This window comes from Genypterus blacodes, unplaced genomic scaffold (genome assembly GCF_046128005.1).
Source record: "Genypterus blacodes isolate CSIRO-AG114 ecotype Tasmania unplaced genomic scaffold, CSIRO-AGI_Gbla_v1 ptg000465l_1, whole genome shotgun sequence".
Classification (NCBI taxonomy): Eukaryota; Metazoa; Chordata; class Actinopteri; order Ophidiiformes; family Ophidiidae; genus Genypterus; species Genypterus blacodes.
The window spans coordinates 1-24,728 of NW_027467231.1; the positions used below are offsets into that span (position 1 = coordinate 1).

General features: G+C 52.1%; 1 protein-coding gene across 1 annotated transcript; it reads right to left on the reverse strand.

Annotated features, from left to right (window-relative positions):
• Window positions 1-16,991: 16,991 nt before the first annotated feature.
• On the reverse strand, window positions 16,992-19,372 carry LOC142990093 (kelch-like protein 10). The gene is made up of 5 exons (XM_076139833.1): window positions 19,239-19,372; window positions 18,564-19,047; window positions 17,855-18,472; window positions 17,619-17,768; window positions 16,992-17,345 (listed from the first exon to the last, which is right to left on the reverse strand). Exons 1-5 carry the CDS (start codon window positions 19,370-19,372, stop codon window positions 16,992-16,994), a joined length of 1,740 nt encoding a protein of 579 aa, XP_075995948.1.
• Window positions 19,373-24,728: the final 5,356 nt, after the last annotated feature.

The window sequence follows — 24,728 nt, forward strand, 5'->3', positions numbered from 1 at the left end:
TGACCTCAGGTGACCTCAGGTGACCTCATCAACCAGGCATCAGCTGCAGCCAGAGGTTCAGACCTCAGCTGGGACATAAAGGGAGAAAGACATCGTCCAGTTTGTGTCCTGCAAACAGCCTGACGTGTGTGTGTGTGTGCGTGTGCGCGCATGCGTATGTGCGTGTGCGCGTGTGTGTGTGCGCGTGTGTGTGTGTGTGTGTGTGTGCGTGTGTGTGTGTGTGTGCGTGCGTGTTGTGCTGTTTTCTTTCATTCCGGTTGGTTCTGATCCAAGCAGGGAAAACTCTCCTTTGGGGAAACGATGTTTGTTTCTCCGGCCAAACGGAGACAATGAGGCAGGAGAGAAGAAGAATCAGCCGCCGGGCACCAGATGGGTCTGGATGTACAGTGTGTTCACAGAGGAGGAGGAGGAGGAGGAGGAAGAGGGGGAGGAGGAGGAGGAGGAAGGGGACTTTGCAGTAGTACTTATTTATTTGGATATTTGCTTTGTAGCTTTGTAGCTCCAGAGGGTGAACCTCAGGTGCTCCATTTTCCCCTCCATGTTCTCCTCCATGTTCTCCTCCATGTTCTCCTCCATGTTCCCCTCCATGTTCCCCTCCATGTTCTTCTCCATGTTCTCCTCCATGTTCTCCTCCATGTTCTCCTCCATGTTCTCCTCCATGTTCTTCTCCATGTTCTCCTCCATGTTCTCCTCCATGCTCCCTCCATGTTCTCCTCCATGTTCCCCTCCATGTTCCCCTCCACAGGTGGGGGCAGGTCCTCCACACTGACACTAAATTGTTGAGTGGGTCTCCGTGGCTGCAGACTCAGAATCAGTGGTGCCAGAGGCCTGCGGCTCACTACCATGCACAATGAGCCACAACATCTCAGAGGCTTCAAAGGCTCAGACACACTGTACAGCTTTGAAGTGAGAGCAACTTCACCCAGAGCTGGAGGGGGGGGAAGGGAGAGCGAGAGAGGGGGGAGAGAGAGAGACAGAGACAGAGAGATGGGGGGGGGGGGGGGGGGGGGGGGGAGAGAGAGAGAGAGAGAGAGAGAGAGAGAGAGAGAGAGAGAGAGGACAATAGGAAGTGCCATGTTGACAGCTTCCTCTCCAGGGGCAGGAATGTGCTGAGTGATTTAACCCTTCATGAATCCTTAAAGCTCCGTCACACAGCTTCACAGAGGAAGATGTTTGGATCTGTAAAACAAACGAGTGGAACAGAAATGAGCTCCAGACTGGACCTGCTCCCATCCAAACAGAGGAGCTGGTCTGGGACTATCACATGACCTCCTGGTGACTCTTCATCCTCCTCATCCTCTTCATCCTGCACAGATTAGACATGGCAATATTGTAGTAACGTGAAATGAGGGATCAGGTTAAGTCGGTGAGGGATTAAGGTGCAGGAGAACCTCCAGGGTGATGAAGACGCCTCAGTGTGGCTCTGTGCTCCTGCTCCTCTCCCTGCTCCTCACTCTGTTCCTCTCCCTGCTCCTCACTCTGCTCCTCTCCCTGCTCCTCCCTCTGCTCCTCTCCCTGCTCCTCTCCCTGCTCCTCACTCTGCTCCTCTCCCTGCTCCTCACTCTGTTCCTCTCCCTGCTCCACTCCCTGCTCCTCTCTCTGCTCCTCTCCCTGCTCCTCTCCCTGCTCCTCTCCCTGCTCCTCCCTCTGCTCCTCTCCCTGCTCCTCTCCCTGCTCCTCACTCTGCTCCTCTCCCTGCTCCTCCCTCTGCTCCTCTCCCTGCTCCTCTCCCTGCTCCTCACTCTGTTCCTCTCCCTGCTCCTCTCCCTGCTCCTCCCTCTGCTCCTCTCCCTGCTCCTCCCTCTGCCCCTCTCCCTGCTCCTCCCTCTGCTCCTCTCCCTGCTCCTCTCCCTGCTCCTCACTCTGTTCCTCTCTCTGCTCCTCTCCCTGCTCCTCCCTCTGCTCCTCTCCCTGCTCCTCCCTCTGCTCCTCTCCCTGCTCCTCCCTCTGCTCCTCTCCCTGCTCCTCCCTCTGCTCCTCTCCCTGCTCCTCCCTCTGCTCCTCTCCCTGCTCCTCCCTCTGTGCCTCTCCCTGCTCCTCTCCCTGATGTGGAGTCAGACTGGATTGTAAACATTGTCCCTATTAAATATTGATGATGTGAAATCGATCCAGGCCAGAGTAGAAGAAGAATAAAGAGCAGGAGGCTCAAACTAGAGGAGGAGAACCTGGGAGCCTTCATCCCAGAGTGAGCTGATGTGTGGCCTGAAGGCCTGAGGCAGCTTCAGACTACAGACCTGAGGAAGAGAACCAGCTCCTGTTTACTCCTGGAGTTGTCTGGATGCTTTGCGTTGCGTTCAAGGTCACCTTCCTGTTTCCAGTCATGTCTGTGGGAATCACAGCAGCAGGTTGTTATCAGACTGGCCGAGGCAATTCAGATCTAATCAGGACGGCGTGATCGTGTTCCTCTGCCTTCATCTGACACGGGCCTGACGCTGAGACAGAGGAGGCCCAGGATTCAGATGAGCTGTCAGCGCCTCCGTCTGGCTCCAGTCAATCTCACACACACACACACACACACACACACACACACACACACACACACACACACACACACACACACACACACACACACACACACACACACGTGAAGATTAATGTGACGCTCCCTGTGAGAGGCACAACACCGTGGCAACACTCGCTCGCTGCTGTCAAGATGCTGTTTGTAATCTCATAATTGTCTGTGTGTGTCTGTGTGTGTGTGTGTGTGTTGTGAGAGCAGAGGATAATAACCCAGCGCTCCCTGAACCCAGCAGAGCTCTGATGATTCACCCTGAAACATCACATTCATCCTCTTTCCTCCTGGAACGCCGTGATCAATTCTCCCTGAGCGTAATTAGGTCTGTAAAAGTGAGAGTTATGGACAACATGGCCTCCACCTGAGTCACGACACGCTGCTGTACTGCTGTGACTCATTTAACAGCTTCACACACAACAATCTACAAGAATAACAAAGCAGCAAAGACTGAATTCTCTCTCTCTGTCTGTCTGTCTGTCTGTCTGTCTGTCTGTCTGTCTGTCTGTCTGTCTCTCTACCCCCCCTCTGCTACCTGTAGTCTGCTGGTTCAGTGGGGTAAATTAATTTAGGCGTCCTGCCTCACACACACACACACACACACACACACACACACACACACACACACACACACACACACACACACACACACACACACACACACACAGTGTGTTACAGAGCTGTCAGGGTGCAGGAGAAAGTCATCAGTCCATGAGATCGCCTCTCTCTCTCGCCTCTCTCTGGGTGAGCGATTGCTGTTTCACCACCACAACTAAAACGCCTCTGGGTTCATCACCGCCTGAGATAAGAGAACCAGGAACATGTCAGGGTGGGGGGGGGGGGTCAGCGCTCACACATCATGACATCACATCAGCACGTCCAGGCACTGAGTGTCCAGAGTGTGTGTGTGTGTGTGTGTGTGTGTGTGTGTGTGTGTGTGTCTGTGATTAGACGCAGCACGCCCTCACGCTCTCACGCAGGCTTCTGTTTCACTCCACACACAATTATCTAATCCTCTGATTGCTCGGCGAGCGTCTGCTGAGACGTCTGGGGCCTCATCCTGTGGCCCCGGCCCGGCCCGGCCCGGCCCTCTGTGGGCTCCTCTGGGTCTGCACACGCTTGAATAAGACCTCAGGGGATTTGCTTCACTCCTGTCAACATTCCTACTGTCCGTCTGAATCCCTGCTCCGACTCCTGGTGGATTAGAGGAAGAAGCTGTAATCTGTTTACACAGAGCGTTCACCTCAAGAGCCACAATCTGAAATATAACCTGAGCTTTAAGGAAACAGCCTGATGAAGCTGCAGAGACTGAGGGCCTTCATCCTCTGAGCCAGAGCCTTCATGCTGAGGCACAACAACCAACATTTTGTTTATCATGCAGGACGTTCTGCATGAAGGATGAGACGACCCCAGCTGTTTGAACGACACGTCTCACTGAGCTGAACACGTTAAGTTCACGCCATCCTGCATGTTAGCATGTCAGCATGTTAGCACCTCAGACTACAGATTACACACATTTCTCTTGGATTTCCTTTATAGGTACAACATGAACTGTTGTCAAGGAGACAGAAGATCACTCTCAAAATATTAGCATAGATGATTGATCCATTACATCATCCACCCATGGAGTTATGATGATGAAGCACAGAAGGTCTGACTCCCTCAGGGTCCAATGTCTGAGAACCTGATCTCCATCTGAGGCCACGCCCACGTCACACAGGGCCGTCTGTTATCTCTCATGGGAGGAGCCACATGAAGCAAACTCGCCTCAAACTCCCACTGTGGTGTGGATCAGACTTCCTGTGAGGCGGTGACCTCCTCCTCCACACGGCGTCCTGCAGGGAGGAGTAATAGGTTCTGGTGCTGATGGGCGATAATATCTGCTTATGGAGACTCAGACCCCCAGTGCTGCCAGCTCACTGTGCCTCTGTGCCTCTGCCCCCCCTGCCCCCCTGCCTCTGTGCCCCCCTGCTCCCCCGCCCCCCCTTGATGAGTCTCTCTCCTCTTCAGTGGAAGCCATGGAGCCATGGAGCAGCCGGTCCTTATCAGCGCCGACCTCTCAGCCCTCCTGCATTAATCAGCTGCACAGAGGGAGAAATTCAAACCTCCACACAATCTCTGAGTGATTAACGCCGCACAACGCCGCACAACGCTGTGCCAGAAGGAAACGCTGTCATGCTATTTCTGGTGAAGAAGAAAATACCAAGTGAAAGTTCATATTTTTGTTGACCCTTATGGATCCATGATCACATGTTAGAGCCTCTGACCTTTGACCCTGAACCCTGTGGATGCTGTCATGGACTCACACAGACGGTGCTGCAGAGTGAGGCGAACCATTCTGTGGCTCTGGTGGAACATGAATGAACTTCTTCTGCCATCTTCATCCTCCAACAGGACTCACTATGACACATGAGAGGAGATCAGAGCGAGCGCCTCAGTGCTGCTTACCCCCCCATCACCCCCCCCCTTCCCTCGCACCCCTGCCCCCCCTGATAGACGCTCAAACAGTCGACCTCATGACCGACGAGCCAACAGGCAAACAACACAGCCTATAAAGTTCTCTGCCAAGTAGAATATTGATTTCATGTTCCAGCAGCAGCCTTCGTCCCTCCTCCTCCTCCCATCTGTCTTACATTGGAGGAAACTCAATACATTTTGTTATGCACTTTGCATTGTTGCTAAGGAGACGACTCTGTAGACCTCAGCAGCTTCAGAGCAACAGAGAAACAATGCTAATGAAACAGAGAGAAACAGAGAAACAGAGAAACAGAGAAACAGAGAGAAACAGAGAAACAGAGAAACAGAGAAACAGAGAAACAGAGAAACAATGCTAATGAAACAGAGAGAAACAGAGAAACAGAGAGAGAGGGAGAGAGAGAGAGAAACAGAGAGAGAGGGAGAGAGAGAGAGAAACAGAGAAACAGAGAGAAACAGAGAGAAACAGAGAGAAACAGAGAAACAGAGAGAGGGAGAGAGAGAGAGAAACAGAGAAACAGAGAAACAGAGAGAAACAGAGAAACAGAGAAACAGAGAGAAACAGAGAAACAGAGAAACAGAGAAACAGAGAGAAACAGAGAAACAGAGAAACAGAGAAACAGAGAAACAATGCTAATGAAACAGAGAGAAACAGAGAAACAGAGAGAGAGGGAGAGAGAGAGAGAAACAGAGAGAAACAGAGAGAAACAGAGAAACAGAGAAACAATGCTAATGAAACAGAGAGAAACAGAGAAACAGAGAGAGAGGGAGAGAGAGAGAGAAACAGAGAGAAACAGAGAGAAACAGAGAAACAGAGAAACAGAGAGAAACAGAGAGAAACAGAGAAACAGAGATACAGAGAGAAACAGAGAGAAACAGAGAAACAGAGAAACAGAGAGAAACAGAGAAACAGAGAAACAGAGAGAGAGGGAGAGAGAGAGAGAAACAGAGAAACAGAGAGAAACAGAGAGAAACAGAGAAACAGAGAAACAGAGAGAAACAGAGAAACAGAGAAACAGAGAGAGAGGGAGAGAGAGAGAGAAACAGAGAAACAGAGAAACAGAGGGGAACAGAGAGAGAGGGAGAAACAGAGAGAGCAACCGAGAAAAAAGAGAGAGAGAGAGAGAGAGAGGGTGAGGGTGAGGGAGAGAGAGAGAGAGAGAGAGAGAGCGAGAGAGAAACAGAGAGAAACAGAGAGAGCAACAGAGAGAAAAGAGAGAGCGAGAGAAGGTGAGGGTGAGAGAGAGAGAGAGAGAGAGAGAGAGAGAGAGGGAGAGAGAGAGAGAGAGAGAGAGAGAGAGAGAAGGTGAGGGTGAGAGTGAGAGAGAGAGAGAGAGAGAGAGAGAGAGAGAGAGAGAGAGAGAGAGAGAGAGACTCCCACGCACAGCTGGTGCTCAGGCTCCATCACACCAGGTGAAGCTCCAGCAGTGAGCGACTCACTCGACCCCTCAGCTCTGCTGGATGTTTGCCAGAAGCTTCCCTCTCACTTTTCTTCCGTTGCGGCGTCACAGATTAGATCATCGTCGTCATGGTGAAGAGGAAGAGGAAACTCCTGATGGCAGGTTAGAGGTTAGAGAACAAACATTCCATGAATCTTTCTGGAGGATAAACTGAGTTCTGATCAGAAACCGCTACACTGATGATGTCACGTTGTCGTAGTAACGCTGACCCAGCTGAATAATAATGAGGTCACCAGGAGAAACGCATGACACAACACACACACACACACACACACACACACACACACACACACACACACACACACACACACACACACACACACACACACACAAAGCTTCTGGCTCAGGCTCAGCTGCAGCCCTGTACCTGCATGGGCAGATCAATCAAACCTGAACCTCGATGGATTGACAGAAACGATCGTCACTATTTCTGTCTCCAGAACAACAAAGCTCAGCCAGACTGCTGCAGGAGGCACAGATAGATCTACAGACATGAGGGAGGAGGAAGAGGGGATGGGCTTCTGCTGTACAGGGGGGAGGGGGAGAGAGGGGGAGGAGAGGGAGGAGGGAGGAGGAGAGAGGAGGGGAGGAGAGAGGGGGGAGAGGAGCCAGGAGGGTGTACTGTTGTGATGGTGAGGAAGAGCTCAGCTTAGGGGAATCTCTCTCTTCTCTGTCCCTCTCCCTCTCCCTCTCCCCGCCCCCCTCTCTCTCTGGGGGCGTGGCACACACCCTGGTCCCTTTATTTCCTTGTGCGGCCCTGATGGAGGAACCTTCTCAGCCCTTTTGGCCTTTGGAATGCCCCCCTCGCCCCCTCGCCCCCTCGCCCCCTCGCCCCCTCGCTCGCTGGCTGACGTGCTCCAGCTGGCACAGACGCAATGCAATTTGCAGATTTTGCAGATTTTGAACATCCAACAAGATAATGATTCGGAAGCAGAGCGTGCAGAGCGATCTGCTCTACACGCCAACAAGACTCATGAGTCATGTTGAGTCTCTGAGCCCACAGAGCTCTGACTCCCTGCAGGAGTTCACACCTTTGATTAACGTTTATTGATCACTCACATGTCAGCCATTAATCACCCGAGGCCCGACCTGTTTCCCCTCAGTGGGACCAGCACCGCTCTGGTCCAGGCCTGCTGCTCTGTCTGACACCATGAGGGGCGACATGAGGACAACACAGCACCAACACACACAAGCATATGAGAGGTTTCTGACTCCTCCTCTTCCTCTCCTCCTCTTCCATTTTCTCTTCCTCTTCCTCCTCCTCCTCTCTCTCGTTTCTTGGCCTGGATTTGTTGCTTTATCAGCTCTTAAGACACAAAGAATGAAAAACAAATCAGCAGGAAGTCATAAGTTTCCCTGTTCCATCTCAGCCCAAACCCTCTGTGAAGTAAAGTGGGATCATCTCTGGAGCGCTGTGGACTCAGGAGGCGGATCAAAGCCCGGAGCTAATGGAGCTAATGGAGCTAATGGAGCTAATGGCTTCCATGTGATCCGTCAGCTTTGTATCTGAACTGAATGGTTCTCATCTTCACACTCTGGTCTCTGCCTGGAGTCCAGCTGAGCTGCAGATGTTTCCTCTCCTTATCCTACTTATCCCATTAAACCTGACCATGGACTCTCTCAACATGGAGAACCTGGAGTTTGTTTCTGTCAGTTAGGAATCTTCAGGGTTAAAGATGTTCTGCTGCTCCTCCATCCTCAGGGCTTCAGAGGGCTTCAGCACGTTTCAGTCCCTGAAGCTGATGAAGTAGAAGAATGATGACCGTGCAGCGTGACAGGAACCAACCACTTCCTGTTCTCTCTGTTTGGTGAACACAGACCTATTCTATGAGATGCTGAGTGCTCTTCCTCCTCCGCAGACTGAAGCTGTCCAGTGGGGAGGAAAGTGACTCCTCCCATTCCTCAGGTGTGCACTCATTCAGGAGCCGTGGCGTTGATGTAGAAGTCTGTGTGTGTCCGTGTTCCAGACTTCCTGTCCCTCAGGGCCGCTACACGCCTGCTGCTCTGGCCTCTGTTATGAAGATGGCAGCTCTATTTCACCTTAATGGAGAGGCAGAGTCGCTGGCTGGTGAACTTCCTGTGCTGCTCTCTGAGGTGAGCGGCGCTGAATAACAGACGCTCGCTGAAATTACATCTTTTGTCTTCTTAATTTACTTCCTCTCTTTGCCTAAATGAAGGTGGAGTGAGGAAGACGCCCGGACGCCCGGCAGGAGAAGCGTCTTCATCATTTCTAAAGGCGAGCGGCTCATTAAGGTGTCCGCAGAGCGCCGCTTCTCACATGATGAGTCAGGAGCGGCGGGGGTCACGGGCTGTTTCTGCACGTCTCTGGGTGATTAGCATCAGTTTTTAATAAGGCTCAGTCTCTGGGTGATTCCACACCGGCAACCAAACGGCTTTCAGGACGAAGACTCAGGGAGGAACCAGCTGCTCTACATGGAAGCAGAGCGGCACAGTAATTCCCCTGAATTCTGACCTAGAAAAAAAAACTTACAATGACTTTATATTCTTAGAAATACAGCGTTAGGAACACAAAGTGGGACAGGACGCACCAGTACCAGTACACGGGTCCACGAGTCCACGGGTCCACGGGTCCACGGGTCCACGAGTCCACGGGTCCACGAGTCCACGGGTCCACGGGTCCACGGGTCCACGGGTCCACGAGTCCACAGGTCCACGGGTCCACGGGTCCACGAGTCCACGGCTGCTCTGACCTGAAGGTTCAGACGGAGGAAGGAGTCACTACAGAAAGGAGTCACTGACAGCAACATACAGGAAAGTGATTAAGATCAAGAGAAGAAGAAAGTCAAAGAGAAGTCAGCTGATCTGTTTTGACTTCAGCTCTGCTATGGAAATGAGATCAAAGGAACAGACGGATTAAAGAATCATCCATTAGTTCAGACCATTTAAAAAGTGAAGAGCTTCTAAATGATTCATTCCACCTTAAATCTCTTCTGTTCAGTCTGCAGACTAAACTAACACCAAGAGGGAGGAAGGTTTAAAATACTTCCTTTGTTACAGCAAGACAATAGAGGCGGAGGAGGAGGAAGAGGAGGAGGAGGAGGAAGAGGCCTGGCGTCCTGTGCGTTCCTCCATCTAACACTGTTGGAGCTGAAGTCTGTTGTTTTGCTTCTAAAGATTCTTGTTTGTTTCGTTTTTATTGGAGCTTCCAAAGTGTCGTGCCTCAGTGGGAGGCGATGTGCTGTGAGGCAGCCAAACGTCCCACGGACACGAATCTGTGAGAGAGAAGTTCAGCCTGGAGCCAGGAGACTTTGGATCAGCAGAGAACAGAACCATGGAGGACTGAGGGTCGTTTCATCGTTCATCTGTGTGCCTGTTTGGTCTGGTGAGGGTCAAAGGTCAAGCTGCTACGTTTCCTCAGCTGAATCTCTCGTCGGCATGTGAGTGTGTGTGTGTGTGTGTGAGTGCCTGCGGGTGTGTGTGTGTGTGTGTGTGTGTGTGTGTGTGTGTAATAGACAGCTGATGAATTATTCAGCTGCTCTGATGTGGCGACAAAACACACCATGTCACAAAACAGACACGACTTCATCAGCAAAATGCTCCGGCTCCTGTCACACCCTCCTCCTCCTCCCCTCTCTCTCCTCTTCCTCTTCCTACTCCCTCCTCCTCCTCCCCTCTTCCTCTTCCTACTCCCTCCTCCTCCTCCCCTCCTCTTCCTCTTCCTCCTCCCTCCCTCCCTTCCCTCTCCTCCTCCTCCTCCCTCTCCTGCCTCCTCAACTGGGCTCAGGATCCCGGTCCTGTGAGCTGTGGTTCTGTGCGGGGGGCCGGAAGAGTCCGGGCTCCGCTGGTGTCCCTTTGTCCTTGGTGGCTGTGGAGCCTCAGATCATCCATCTCTGTCAGAGGGAGGCCTCTCAGGAAGCCCCGCCCCTCGCTCTGTCTCACCGGCCCGTTGGTACTAAATGGAGCCGTTACTCCGGATCCACTGGACCCACGAGTCTCTCCCCGTTCTGAGCCCAGCAGGAAGCAGACAGTCCTGTTTCTTCTTTCCCCTCTGGGCCGGAGCGTCGACTCAGCAGGTGCATTGTTGAGTTGGGACCTGTTGGGACCCGATGGGACCAGATGGGACCAGATGGGACCTGATGGGACCTGATGAGACCCGATGAGACCTGATGAGACCGGATGGGACCAGATGGGACCCACATGTCCCCGTCATGTCCTGCTCAGGCCCACGAGCAGCGACACAGTTAAGAGCATCAAAGTGTAATGTCACTCCCAGGCCACAGGGGGCAGTGTGTGTGTGTGTGTGTGTGTGTGGAGTGTTTGGGGTTAACCTCGTTAGTGAAGGAAACGTTGATGAACTTGATGAGGTCATGTGACAGGCGGCTCTGTCTCCTTTAGCTGTTTCTACCTGCTGAAACATTTAGTTGTCTTGGCAACAGAGTGGTTCAGGTCTGAGCCTTAAGTCAGGTGTGTGTGTGTGTGTGTGTGTGTACGTGTGTGTGTGTGTGTGTGTGTGTGTGTGGTCTGCTGCTCTGAGGCTGAAGAACCAGGAGAAGAACTTTGCTGTGAGATCTGAAGCTTGGTGACCTGTGCTCCGCTCAGTCTGCTGCCTGGCTGCTCTCCTCCTCCTCCTCCTCCTCCTCCTCCTCCTCCTCTCCTGGTGCTCCTCTGTAAGTCCTCTGTCATGAAAGCCAAAGTCCTCCTTTTCCCCAAAGGGAGCAGGAATGAGAACCTGTCATTCTTATTCCCAGCACAGACCTGCATCCATCAATCATCTCATCTAAGGCTGGCTGAGGCTCAAAGCAGCCTCTCTCCTCTCTCTCTCTCTCTCTCTCTCTCTCTCTGTCTCTCTCTCTCTCTCTCTCTCTCTCTCTCTCTCTCTCCTCGCTCGCCCGCTCGCTCCATACGTATTGAAAGGACGAGCGTTAGAACAAAAGGCGAGGAGCGCCGATAAATCCCCTAAGATCCAATGACATTAAGCTGTTAGAAGAAAATGGATCCGGCAACCGGGGCACTTTGAAAACTTCTGCCTCAACTTGGACCCAATTAGAAATGAGAGTTTACATAAAGAAGGGAGGAGGAGGGATGTGATGATGTCACAGTCTACGCCTGTGTGAGGAGGAGGAGGAGGAGGAGGAAGAGGAAGAGGAAGAGGAAGAGGAGGAAGAGGAAGAGGAAGAGGAAGAGGAAGAAGAGGAAGAGGAAGAGGAAGAAGAGGAAGAGGAGGAGGAAGAGGAGGAAGACACACACACTCTGTAATTAGATCTACATCATGTGATCGTTCACTGTACAGAGTCGTCTGGCTGTGACGTTGAAGGAAATCCATTTATACCTCCACCAAGGAGGCCAGGCCTAGCTGGAGACGGCCGGCTCGTCGTCAGGACGACAGAAAAGCTGCCGAGCGCATTTTCCTGAAGGATCCAGACAGGAAGTGGCTGAATGAGCTTAGACTTGACTTTGTGTTTGTAAACACAGAGCGGCGGCGACCTCTGCGACCCCCAGAAGGTCGCAGGTTCGTCCCTGAGCTGGAGTCCATGAGAACAAAGAATATTTAGGAGGAGGAGGAGGAGGAGGAGGAGGAGCTGTCAGGCCTGATGGGCCGGCTGCTTTACGAGCGTGCTGACAGCTTGACGTCTCCTCCCGTCGCTCCTCTGGCCGTCTTTAATCAGAGCTGCTGGAGCTGCAGGACAGCTCGTCGCTCTGAGTGCCGCTCTGGAAGTTGCGCCCTTGGCTGTGACCTCCGTGTCATCGCCGCACTAAAACGCCGGGCCTTGTTCAGCGCGCACGACTTGTTAGCGCCGCAGAGACAAAACAACAGCACGGTGATCTGACTCTGCACGCTGAGTGAGAACGATCTGCTGCAGAAGACGAAACCTCACAAAGTCATGGACACGTCTGCTCTCTATGGCGACGCAGACGTCCTGCGCTCAGAGCAGCATGCAGAGGAGACACCTGAACCTGAACCTCTGCCACACTGTGTGTGTGTGTGTGTGTGTGTGTGTGTGTGTGTGTGTGTGTGTGTGTGTGTGTGTGTGTTGGCACTGACAGAGATCTAAAGATAAATGTGGAGAAGCAGAGGACGTTTGTGTTTCATTTCCAAAATGAGGGCTTAAGCTTGGTGCAGCAGCAGCAGACTGAGTGAGATGAATAAATAATGCTTCTGCTGCTGCCAACAGCAGGCGTCTCTTAATCTGAAGGGCTTCTGCTCTGTGCCGCTCTGTGCCGCTCACTACATTTGTAAGAAATCTCAGCAAGAAATATGAAAGAAGCAAATGAGTCCACTCGCAATATCCTGTCTGGAGTAACGTGGAGCTGAGCAGCAGAACACACAGCCAACACCTCCCCACCACCCCCTCCTCCCTCCTCCTCCTCCCCTCCTCCCCTCCTCCTCCCCTCCTCCTCCCCTCCCCCTTCTCCCCTCTCCTCCCCCTGGCCCTTCGCTCGCTATCTGAATTGCAATTTTTCCCTTTGGAACGTTGCTGTGGTACAGAAATGAAGACATCTTGAGCTGAACTTCAAACGGGCTCTCCAGTAAACAGCCACAGTGGAGAAAGTGTTTCATCTGAGCCTCTGGGACGTTATTAAGCCTCCGCGCTCACTCAGGCTGCACAGCAGAGCTGCAGAACAGCGCACGTCTCCGCCGCAAACATCCAATAAGCCTGCGGTCCGAAGGCTCAAGCAGGACGAACCGCAACAAAGATCACAGAGCCAACATGGAGACTTCACATCATCATTCACATCATTCACAAGTTCAACAGCAACAACCAGCAAAGATCAACAAACTGTGACATTTAACCAACGACACATCAGGTCTGCAGGTCTGAAGACGTCCGGTGAATAGAAACAATGGTGAGCAGGACCTGGAGGTCCTAAAGTAAAGACTCCTCAGGCAGGAGCTCTGTGTCTCCAGGCAGAGCCCAGTGTCCAGGGTATCCAAGCAACTCGTCTGTCAGCGACTCGTCTGCCACGACTCGTCTGCGAGCAACTCGTCGTGCTGCTGGCTCATGCTTAACTCGTGCTTGGCGTGGGCGTTGAGCCGCTCTGGGATGGGAGAGAGAGAGCAGACAGCAGAGCTCTGTCTGGTCCCAGGAGGTGAAAGGTTTCATAATGGATGAGAGAAAGGAAAAGAGCGTGAGGCCGATCCATACATGACTCATTACTTATCCATGAACAAAGATCATAAATCTCAGAGTTGTGTGTGTGTGTGTGTGTGTGAGGGACCCAGCTGCTCTGGATCGCTCTATAAGCGGCCCATCATCAGTATTAGCCGGCGTATTGATGACCCTGATCAATATATCAGCCCAGGCCCGCTCCCTTGTCCCTAACCACCGCCTCATTGATCGCGGCTGCTTGCTATTCATCAGATTAATGAGCGGAGCAGGAGGGGGGGGGGGGGGGGGGCCCTAATGGGGACACGTGCTCCACATCATGTATTCCCTTTAACGCACCGTGTTTGCAGTGCAACAGATGTCGCTCTGGCAGTCGTCCTGTCAGTGGAAGATCTTCATTAGAGCTTCAAAGGCAGAACCCTGAGGCGGAGCGCAAACAGCCGGCAGCAGCAGAGGAAGTTCAACAGAAGAGGAGCCAGTGTGGATAAAACAAGATAACCTCTCATACTGCCGTCTCATTAGCATAGCCTCTATTATTCATGCAGCACGCCTGCTAAACGCTGAGAGGGAGGCTCTGCTCTCCTCCTCCTCCTCCTCCTCCTCCTCCTCCTCCTCAGGTACGACTCGCTCAGCTCCGTCTCCTCCAGGCTGAAGGAGAAGGAGAAGGATTGTTTCAGAGATCAAGAAAACAGGAAGTGGATTCAGAGAACCAAACCTGTGTGATGTGCAAATACAGAGCGGCTCAGAGAACTCCAGAGCGTCCTCGTGCTCTGGCGTGTGGGCGTGCTGTGGAAGAGGAACCAGGAAACTGAAAGCCTTCCTCACCTCCTCTCATCCATTCAGACCAACAGTTTGCTGATGATGACACAAAATCTGCAACAAGAAGAGGAAGAGGAAGAGGAAGAGGAAGAGGAAGAGGAAGAGCAGATGGTTTGGAGCACAGAGCTGCGTTCTTCCTCCTGCTCTCTGAATCAGCCGGGGCTTAGTTAAGCAAAACACAGCACGTTGGTGAATCCCCAGATGAGCGCCGCTTCCTGTTTGAGGCGGCGCTCTGTGCTCCAAGTGTGATGTCACGTAATGAGAAGATTAATGATGTGGTGGAGAGCAAAACCACGGCAACGTCTCAGAGGACGAGAGGCAGTGAGAGCCCCTCTCTCTCTCTCTCTCTCTCTCTGTGGAGCTCAGCTGTGAGGTGATGTGACCTTAGCCCCGCCCCCTTCTCTGTGTTGAGCCTAATCACCATTGAGTTCTAATTTAGGCCTCAGACTGTCAACCCTCAGCCGCTCTATGTGGCTGCTCTATTACTGCACTCAAACAAACAGGTTACCAGAGCAAACAGAGTCTCACACACACACACACACACACACACACACAACCTTCTTTTGAAATGAGGATCAAAGCTGTGTCGGGCTCAGAATATTCATGAATGGCAGACATCTGTGGGCAGAGAGGAGGGGGGAAGGAGGGGGGGGGGGGCAGGGTGACGTTTGTCTCTGAACAACCAGGGGCGAGCTTCAAACAGGAAGTAAGTAAACACCCCAGGAGCAAACGGCGGGCTGCTCAGAGGGACTTCCTCTTATCCTCAGCATGCCAGTTTAGCATAAAGCAGGTTTGACTGTGATTGTGAGCTCGTTTATGTGAACGCCTCTGAGTCGCCACATCGCCGACCTTCCTCCAGGCGCCGTGAGACGAATCTAAAGTCACGCACAATGTCATCGCAGATTTCATTTTCATATTAATAAAGACTTTCTGCAGAGCTGCAAGATGCTTCAGAGGGAGGCAGGAGGGGGCGGGGCTGAGGGGGCGCAGGAAGGGACGCCACTGATGCTTCCTGCTCCTCCCTGCCTCAGTGACCTGGAGATCAACCTGCTCCTCCATCTTTAACCCCTAACCCTGAGGATTTGACTAAACATCATGATTTGCTGGATTGGATTTCCATCCAAAGTGACTCACTGTGTCTGTGCGACCTGAGGTGACCTCACCTGACCTCACCTGGCCTCACCTGACCTCACCTGACCTCACCTTACCTCACCTGACCTCACCTGGCCTCACCTGACCTCACCTGACCTCACCTGACCTCATCTGGCCTCACCTGACCTCACCTGACCTCACCTGACCTCACCTGGCCTCACCTGACCTCACCTGACCTCACCTGGCCTCACCTGACCTCACCTGGCCTCACCTGACCTCACCTGACCTCACCTGACCTCACTGCGTTCAGACAACACACTTCATATTCCACATATTGATTTATCTTTATTTGTTTTTATTCATTCACGCCTGCTGGGTGCTGCACTGCACTGTGGGTAACTTCAGTGTAACATAACAGAAGCAGGTTACAGTGATCAGGGTTCAAACTGATCTAATCTATTGATCAGAACAAAACTCTGCACAGGACTGAGTTTCATTGCTGCTTCAATCAAAGCTGAATATTTCCCATGAGCCTCTTGGTGCCTGAACTCTGTGGTTTGTTTGGAGTTGCCAGATGTTCCTTCACGTTTCCTGTCAGCATAATCGATGTTGACGGCATCACGAGACCTGAGCCCAAACAAATCCTCGACCCCGCCGCCTCCTCACGTATGAATATTTCATGGAGCTAAAAACAAACAAGCGTGACATGTGGGAGCACGAGGGGACACAATACTGTCATTACTCTTACCTACCATAATTACCTCCCACCCTCCCCCCTCCCCCCCTCCCCCTCCTCCCCAAGCAATTTGCATCCCTGATGAAGTAAACAATAAGCATGAAATGAGTTTCCACAAACCTTTGCATCCCAAACATCAGCGCCTCTGCTGAGCGGCGGGTTTACCAGGTGCATCCGTGGAAATGTCTCCACGGTTACGTATGACCTCATCTGCAAGGATGAGCAGACGCTGCTCAGGTGAAAGTTGTGAGAGGAGATGATGATGAGGAGATGATGAGGATGCTTTACACACAAACTGAACGAAGGCACAGATTGAATCTTTTACCTCTCAGACGTCTGTGCTGCCACAACACAACAGCAAGGCAGCAACACAACACACAACAAGATCACACAACTGCCAGAGACACGCAAAGGCGTTATAAACAAGGTTCTCAGATGATCGTATGACGGCGACACACAGACGGATTCATCTTCATCAGCATGAGAACCGAACTCAAACATTCAAACAAGCATGAAGACTGTTCAGTAAGCCAAAGGGATGAGGTCGTGCACTTTTCAGGGTCTGACCCCCAACCAGGAGACCCCAGGAGAGCCCAGGAGACTCCAGGAGACCCCAGGAGACTCCAGGAGACCCCAGGAGACCCCAGGAGACCCCAGGAGATCCAGGAGACCCAGGAGACCCCAGGAGACCCCAGGAGACTCCAGGAGACCCCAGGAGACCCCAGGAGACCCAGGAGACCCCAGGAGACCCCAGGAGACTCCAGGAGACCCAGGAGACCCCAGGACCTCTGACACTGCAACACTGCACCAGGATCATTTTATGGATTCATTCATTCCTGTGCCGCTCTATCCGAGTCTGACAGCAGCTCTGGACCGACGTCTCGAGGAGCAGCGTAGTCGGCCATGTTGGCGAGTCCAGAGACCACGCAGCAGCTCAGGCCGCTGCGGCAGATCCCCATGCTGCTGGCTGCAGACCACAGGGCGCTGTGAGGGTCGTACCACTCCACCTTAGAGATGGTGGTGAAGCCATTGAGGCCCCCGATCACAAAGAGGCGGTCCTCAACCACCTCGATGCCAAAGTTGGTCCGGGGGCTCCGCATGGGGGTCACTGTAGACCAGGAGTTAGTCCAGGGGCTGTAGGCCTCTGCCAGGTTCAGAGTGGTGCCTCCATTGTTACCGCCAACCTGAGGAAGAGGAGGAAGAAGAAGAGTCAACTGAGTGAGAACAATGACACGCAACATCCGTGTTTGAAAGCTCTGCTGCCCTGTAGGTGCCCAAGTTTAGATGAAGAGGATCTACAGTAGACACACACACACACACATGATGGATCAGAGGAACCTCCTGTGTGTTGGAATCATCATCATCATCACTTTGTGACTCAGAGCTTCCACATGAAGGACTCACTGCTCTGGGCAGAGCTTCAGCAGAGGGTTTGTCAGCAGAGCGTCTTTACGTACCGCATAGATCTGCTCCTCAAAAGCAACAACGCCCAGCCCATAACGCCCGACGCTCATGGGGGCCATCAGAGTCCACTGGTTGGTCTCTGGGCTGTAATATTCAGATGAAGACAGGATCTCCACCCCCCAGAAGCCCCCGCAGATGTAGACCTGAGGAGAACCAGGAAACAGAGCTCATCTCTGGTTGGGTACTTAATATGGACAGATCAAGCACTCAGACCGAGTCCTGGACCTACTTTGCCCTGCAGGGAGGTGCAGCTGGCCTGGCTCCTGCGCTCATGCATGGACGCGATCTCCGTCCACTGGTTGGTCTGCGGGTCGTAACGCTCCGCACTCCTGAGGCTGCTCTGTCCGTCAAAGCCTCCGATGGCGTAGATACGGTCGTTCAGTGCAGTTATGGTGGCGAACCAGCGGCGAGTCTTCATGGGCTCCACCTGGTGCCAGACCCGCGTGCCCAGGTCAAACCTGCGGACGCTGGTGAAAGGCTCCACCCTGTAGTTGTCGCCCACGCAGTACACAGAGCCGTCCAGGAACACGGCGGCCTCGTTGGAGCGAGTGGCCTCCTCGTTGTTGGCCACGATGACCCAGCTGTTAGTGGAGATGTCGTACGCCTCGATGGCGTTGGTGGCCACGGCAACACCGTTCTTTTTCCAGCCTCCGATGGCCAGAAGGATGCTGGCAGGCAGGCGTGGGCGGGCCAGAGGGTGATAGGGACCGCCGGGGGAGAGCACGGCGTGATTCATCAGGATGTGAGCCGCTCTGACCGTGTCCTGGCACACCGGGTCACGCATCACCATCTGGTTGTTCCTCACATGAGCCATGAAGTAACGATGGGTCATCAAGGCCAGACGGACCTGCAGAGACCAGACAGATGTTAGATAGTAAACATCTCAGGCTTGACTCAGATCACACTGTCATGCTGCAGATGGATACACACTTCCTTACCTTTGGCAAAATCTGGGAGATGTAAGTTGTGCGTTCCTCAGGTGAATGGTTGATCCAGCGGATAACGGCCTCGTACACGATCCTCTCGTTCCTCACCTGGAGCTGGTCTGCCTCGGTGAGCTTCATCAGCTGAGGCACAGAGAGCTTCAGGAAGGCAGAGGAGGCACAGAGCTCAGTGAAGTGCTGAGTGAGCAGGTGGAAGGCGTCGGCGCTCAGAGAGGGACAGGCGAAGGTTTCTGTGAGCCGCCAGATGTCAACACAGTTGTCCTTGCAGAGGTGCTGCTCCATGAACCTGCAGCAGGCCTCCATGAGCCCCAGGACCTTAAGCAGGTAACAGGCAGCGTAAAGCTCCTCCACATTCTGCTGGGTCACTTCTTCAGAACCCACGTACGCAAACTCAATGATGCATCTCATGACGTGAGGGGAGACCTGGTGGACCTCATAGACCTGATCTGCTGGCTGAGACCAGCTGGTGAACAGAGACCTGAGGGGCAGAACCAACACACACACACACACACACACACACACACACACACACACACACACAGGTCCATCTTCACAATGTCAAGTCCAGAAGTATAAACCCATCAGGTGAAGCCTGTGAGCAGCGTGTGTGAAGACTACACGTGTGTGTGTGTGTGTGTGTGTGTGTGTGTCATGTTCAGGCTCACTCACCTGAAGTGATCGCTGCAGGCAGAGAGGATGATCCTGTGGACGTGGAAGTCGTGCTTCTGTACCCTGATGACGGCGTCACACAGTTCTTCATGCAGCCGCAGCTCATTGAACACCAAGGATGAGCCCGGATTCATGTGTTCAGCGTGTTTGAGGCGGGACGAGCAGCAGGATGACTCACATGTGAGCTACATGCTTTATATGCATCTGCTGGGGCCGCCCGCTTGATGTCAATGGAAAGGTTTCTATGGCAACACAAGGCATCAGGTTGGTATGACATCATGGTATGGCGGGAGGTCCTGGGCAGGGGGATGACGTCATCATAATGGCATGGTGGCTCGGGTGTAGCTCCGCCCTTAATGAGGTGCTTTGTAAACACATGCGTCGCCTGTGTGTGTGTGTGTGTGTGTGTGTGTGTGTGTGGGGGGGGGGGGGGCTGCTTCTTCTCTTTCCATGGAGCATTGATGTGTATGCATGAGGAAGCGTCACATCAACCTCAGTGGCCAAACTACCCAGAGTGCACTGGGGTCAGCCTCCAATTCAGGAGAGTTCAATAAAGGAATTGATTAATAAATGCAGCAATCTGCTAAACTGTTGTGTAAATGTCAGAGGAAGCGTCTGGACTCACCACAGACGCCAGCGCGTGATTGGCTGAGGAATACAAACCACCACCCACAGAAGAAGCAGCGTGAAACTCTAACAGGATCAGACAGCAAGAAGTCATTGTTTCAATGATTATATTATACAAACGTTTACGTTCCCTGGCAGCGTGTTGGGACGTCCTGTGTGTGTGTGTGTGTGTGTGTGTGTGTGTGCTTTGTTATCTGTGTGTTCTGGTCTTTGTGCTGCTGGCATGAAGACATGAAGGTCAATCTGCTGTAACAACATGTCGGCCTCTGTTTACATACTTATCAGCTGCAGGACTCACACTTGTTATTCATGGTAGCAGGTTGCTTTGATCAGACGCAGCCTCCACTTCCTGTCTCCTGCACTCACGCACACATCGAGTCCATTTAACAGACAAACACAAATGTGGAAAAACAAGTCAAAGAGTAAAGTAGGAGTTCCTGCCTGATGTGAGGTGAACCTGGAGTTCAGTCACTGATGGAGCGACTGCTGACAGGCAAAGAGTGTGTGTGTGTGTGTGTGTGTGTGTGTGTGTGTGTGTGTGTGTGTACTGTAGCTCTTCAATCAATAGCAATTACCAAGTCACACAGCTGATTGCAGGCCTCAGCGTGTGGATGTGTCATGTTTCTGTCGGGGTCATCGTGCCTCCAGGGTTTGTTCTCTGATGAAGCCCACGCTTGTCTCAGCACTTCAGCCTGCTGCACAGATTAGCCTCGTACAACAGGAAGTGCTGCTCACGCTGCGGTCGGACAGCACGCCAACATCCAAAATGCGATTAAATCACTGCTCACGTCTCAGCTGAGTGGACAAACACTCGACTGAGCTCAGCTCGTGTTTTTGAGACGGGGCTGATGTGATGGTGATCCTGTTGTCATGTGCATGCTGTGGTCACTCACACACACCAGGGGGCAGCACACACTGGTGCGTCATACACCAGGGGGCAGCACACACTGGTGCGTCACACACCAGGGGCAACACACACTGGTGCGTCACACACCAGGGGGCAGCACACACACTGCTCTGGTTTCTTGCCGTGTTTCCACTGTGGACGCCACATATCTGTAACATGCTGCAACTCAGAGCTCGCTTGTTGCAGTTTGAAGTGTTTTGTCATCTCGTGGGCTCGCGGCAGCTCAGCGCTCCAGACGTAAATACTGTATCGCCGGGAGAATGTGAGATAATGTCGTTTCCAAAACGGTTAAGCAGTAAAGAATGTGAGAGTGTTCATATGAAACAAATCCAGTCCAGATGTGTTTAGGTTTGGAGGGAGGCGGCTGCTTTGCCTCACAGCGACCTAATCAGTCAGGAAGAACAGCACAGAACCACATGGACCCAGAGTGTGGCCCCGCCCACAAGCTGGACACGCTGCTCAGGGGTCAGAGGTCAGCCTCACCTGTGTTTTGGTACAATAACATTACAAATGAACTCATCACATGTATTTATACTCTAAGTATAAGTTTATCTCTTATTTCTTCTTTTTACACCTTTAACTGTTTCAGACTCATTCTGATGTTTGCTCGGTTTAACAGTGAATCATTTTAACACTTTAACAAATAAAGTGTTACAATGACACTTTCAGCCTTTGTCAGCTTGTGGTGCATTCAAAGACCCACATGATGACATGTCTGTACTTCTTCTTCTCTTCTTCTTGTTCTTCATGCTTCTTCTCTCTGCACCAATGGAATGAAGTAGAGTTCTTAAAGAGAACCCACACACATGAGGCTCACACACTGATGTGCTGTCAGGCTGACATGAAGCTGTGTTTCCCTCTGACACATGATGAAGTCTGTGCTGATGACAGACTGGCATCTCTTCATTAACACAGAAACACATCAGCTGATCTGTGACCGGATCATCTGGAATACTGATGTGAAACAAACGGGTCGATCTGCAGATGATTCCAGCACAAAGCAGCAGGGATCAGGCTTTGGCACAGTAGAAGTCATAAATTGTACAGAAACAGCAGAGAGAGGAGCCAGGAGTCAGAAAGCATCCAGTAATTCATACATCACACACAAGAGGTGAGAGAGGAGAGAGGCTCTAACTGCCTGTTTACAATGCAGCTGGAGGCTGCCAAGGGATGATGCAACATGCAGAGAGAGAGAGAGGAGGGGGAGAGGAGGGGAGAGGGAGAGACGGGGGGGAGAGAGAGGGGGGGAGGAGAGAGAGAGAGGGGGGGGGGAGGGGAGAGGGAGAGGGAGGGACAGAGAGAGAGAGGGAGAGCGGGGGAGAGGGAGAGAGAGAGGGAGAGAGAGAGAGAGAGAGAGAGAGAGAGAGAGAGAGAGACAGAATTCCAAATGTTCCTATAATGAAGTGTTCCTATTCAGATAAAAGCTTTAAGTCTTTAAATCTCCTGTGGTTCTTTGTTTTATGTTTCTTGTCCAATTGAACTAAACGTCAACTTGAATTGGCTGTAATCCGACCTCATTACAGAGGAACGTCTGAGTGAGATCAAACACTCCACAGAGCGACCATATGGGTCCTTCAGCCAGAGCAGCTCTGTGAGACGCTCTACCAGTGACCTTGAACGCTCCCACTGAGTGAAAACAGAGCTGCTGCCAATGCACAGCAGGCCCATTCTTCTTCTCTAACATCATTATCTGATCCCTGGGTTAGGGTCGTTCTAACTGGGACGTCCCCTCAGTCACCTGAACCTTCCGCTCCAATTTGTTTCCTATCTGCTGCTCTGAGCTCAGACAGAGCAGATTAAAGGACAAAGCCCCTCTGGTTTCTGTGAGGAGAAACAGAGATGAATGTTTAAATAACCCCAGAGGAATTTAGACACAGACGCTCAGGCTGCAGTGTAGTGCTGCTCAGCAGGGTGCAGAGAGCAGCAGAGACAAAACCCTGAGCCGGACCCTGAGCCGGACCCTGAGCCGGACCCTGACCTACATCCCCCTGGTCCAGATCCTACTGATCTCCATTCTACTGATCCAGTTCAATCAGATCACAACAGGATTGCCCAATGATCCACCACAAAACTACACTACACACACACACACACACACACACACACACACACACACACACACACACACACACACACACACACACACACACACACACACACACACACACACGTTAATTGGACACAACGATTTCAACAGACGTTATTGTTATGGAGATCCAGCAACTATGAGTGACTGATGATACAGATACCAACATTGTTTCCTCTGTGTGTGTGTGTGTGTGTGTGTGTGTGTGTGTGTGTGTGTGTGTGTGTGTGTGTGTGTGTGTGTGTTTTAGCAAGATGATTTGAGCTGGATCAACATCCCAGTTAAGTGACCTTAGATGACCTCTGGTCCATAGACAACCACTCAGCCTGCGTGTGCTGTTTACACCAGGTGACCACTAGAGGGCATACCCTAGGCCAGCCCTACATGCTGTCTCCAAACACAGGTTGAGCGTGATGAAGACTCTTTGAAAGGCGTCACGTCTTCGTCTGCCAGGTACGACAGTGAGCAAGCAGCCAATCCATTAGAAGAGAAAACTCATTTTCAGCCTCTTAATTATTTCCCATTACAGTGGAGCGCAGCAGTAGATTGGACTTGGACAGTAATTTGCCGGGCCGAGCACTGAAACAATCGTGAGGCTTCAGTGTAGATGAAGTGTGACAGCGAGACGTCTTAGCCCCATTAGATGCTTTCCTCCTTCCTGATGCTGTAAAGTGTCTGTGTGGAGGAGGAGGAGGTGGAGGTCAGAGAGCTGAACCTGAACCCTCACAGCTACAGGGCCAGGGAGGGTCCTGAACCCTCTGAGGCCGGAGCCCGGCTCAGGAGAACCTGATGGGTCTGATGTTAGATGGAGTCTGGACACAGCGAGGACTCGTCTCAGCTGGAGAACCAACCTGACACATGGATCACAATCATCTGATCTCCTGCTGAGGATCTCTCTCCTGGTTTGTTGATTCATTTTGTCATGGTTGACTGATGATGTCATCACTCAATGAATGAATCAACCCGACTCTCCAGCGTCTTCACACATGGACACACAGTGAGCATGAAGGTGAGAGTGTGAGGCCTCACCTGAGGAGAGAGGAGAGGAGAACCTGTCTGTCCTCATTCTTCACCTCCACCCCCATGCATGAAGGTCGCTCTGTGCCGCTCTGTTAACAGGGACGGTCCTGTGCTCCTTTGGGGATGAGCACACACACACACACACACACACACACACACACACACACACACACACACACACACACACACACACACACGCACACACAGTCCAGTGCCTCCACCATTACATCACCAACTAGGTTACTGACATTGTCTTCTTCTAAGTGCTAAGTTCTCAGTTTGACTTTCACTCAGCAGCTTGATCGTCTGTAGAATTTAACCCTTTACTAAAGCAGGAAGCCCTCCACAATAAAAGCTCAACCCATCTCCTGGTTTCACCAACAGAGCTGTGTTCTGCTTCAATGACACTTCGTCACATCGACCTTCTTCTACTGTTTGTCCTCACGACGCCATGCATGTTCACACATACAGAGGGTTCAGGGTCAAAGGTCAGAGGTCAACATATTACTATAACTAAGCGTCTGTCTCCATGTAAAGGGGCTTTAGAGGCTCTAACACCTGATCATGGATCCATCAGGGTCCATCAGAGACCTACAGACCTGAAGAGGAGAAGAAGAACATCTACACACACACAGAGGAACACACAGAGGTCAGAGGTCAGAGGGGAAATCTCCAGTATTTCCCTGTGAGCCTCTTCTCTGCATGCATCAGAGGAGTGCAGTGATTTGTAGTAGCAGAGTGTGTTATTAAACACAGTGAAGTATTCAGTCACCCTGTGGAGTGAAGCTCTGCCTCAGAGTCACAGAGAGGAACAATGGAACATTACAGAGTAAAGCTTCCATTACCCAGA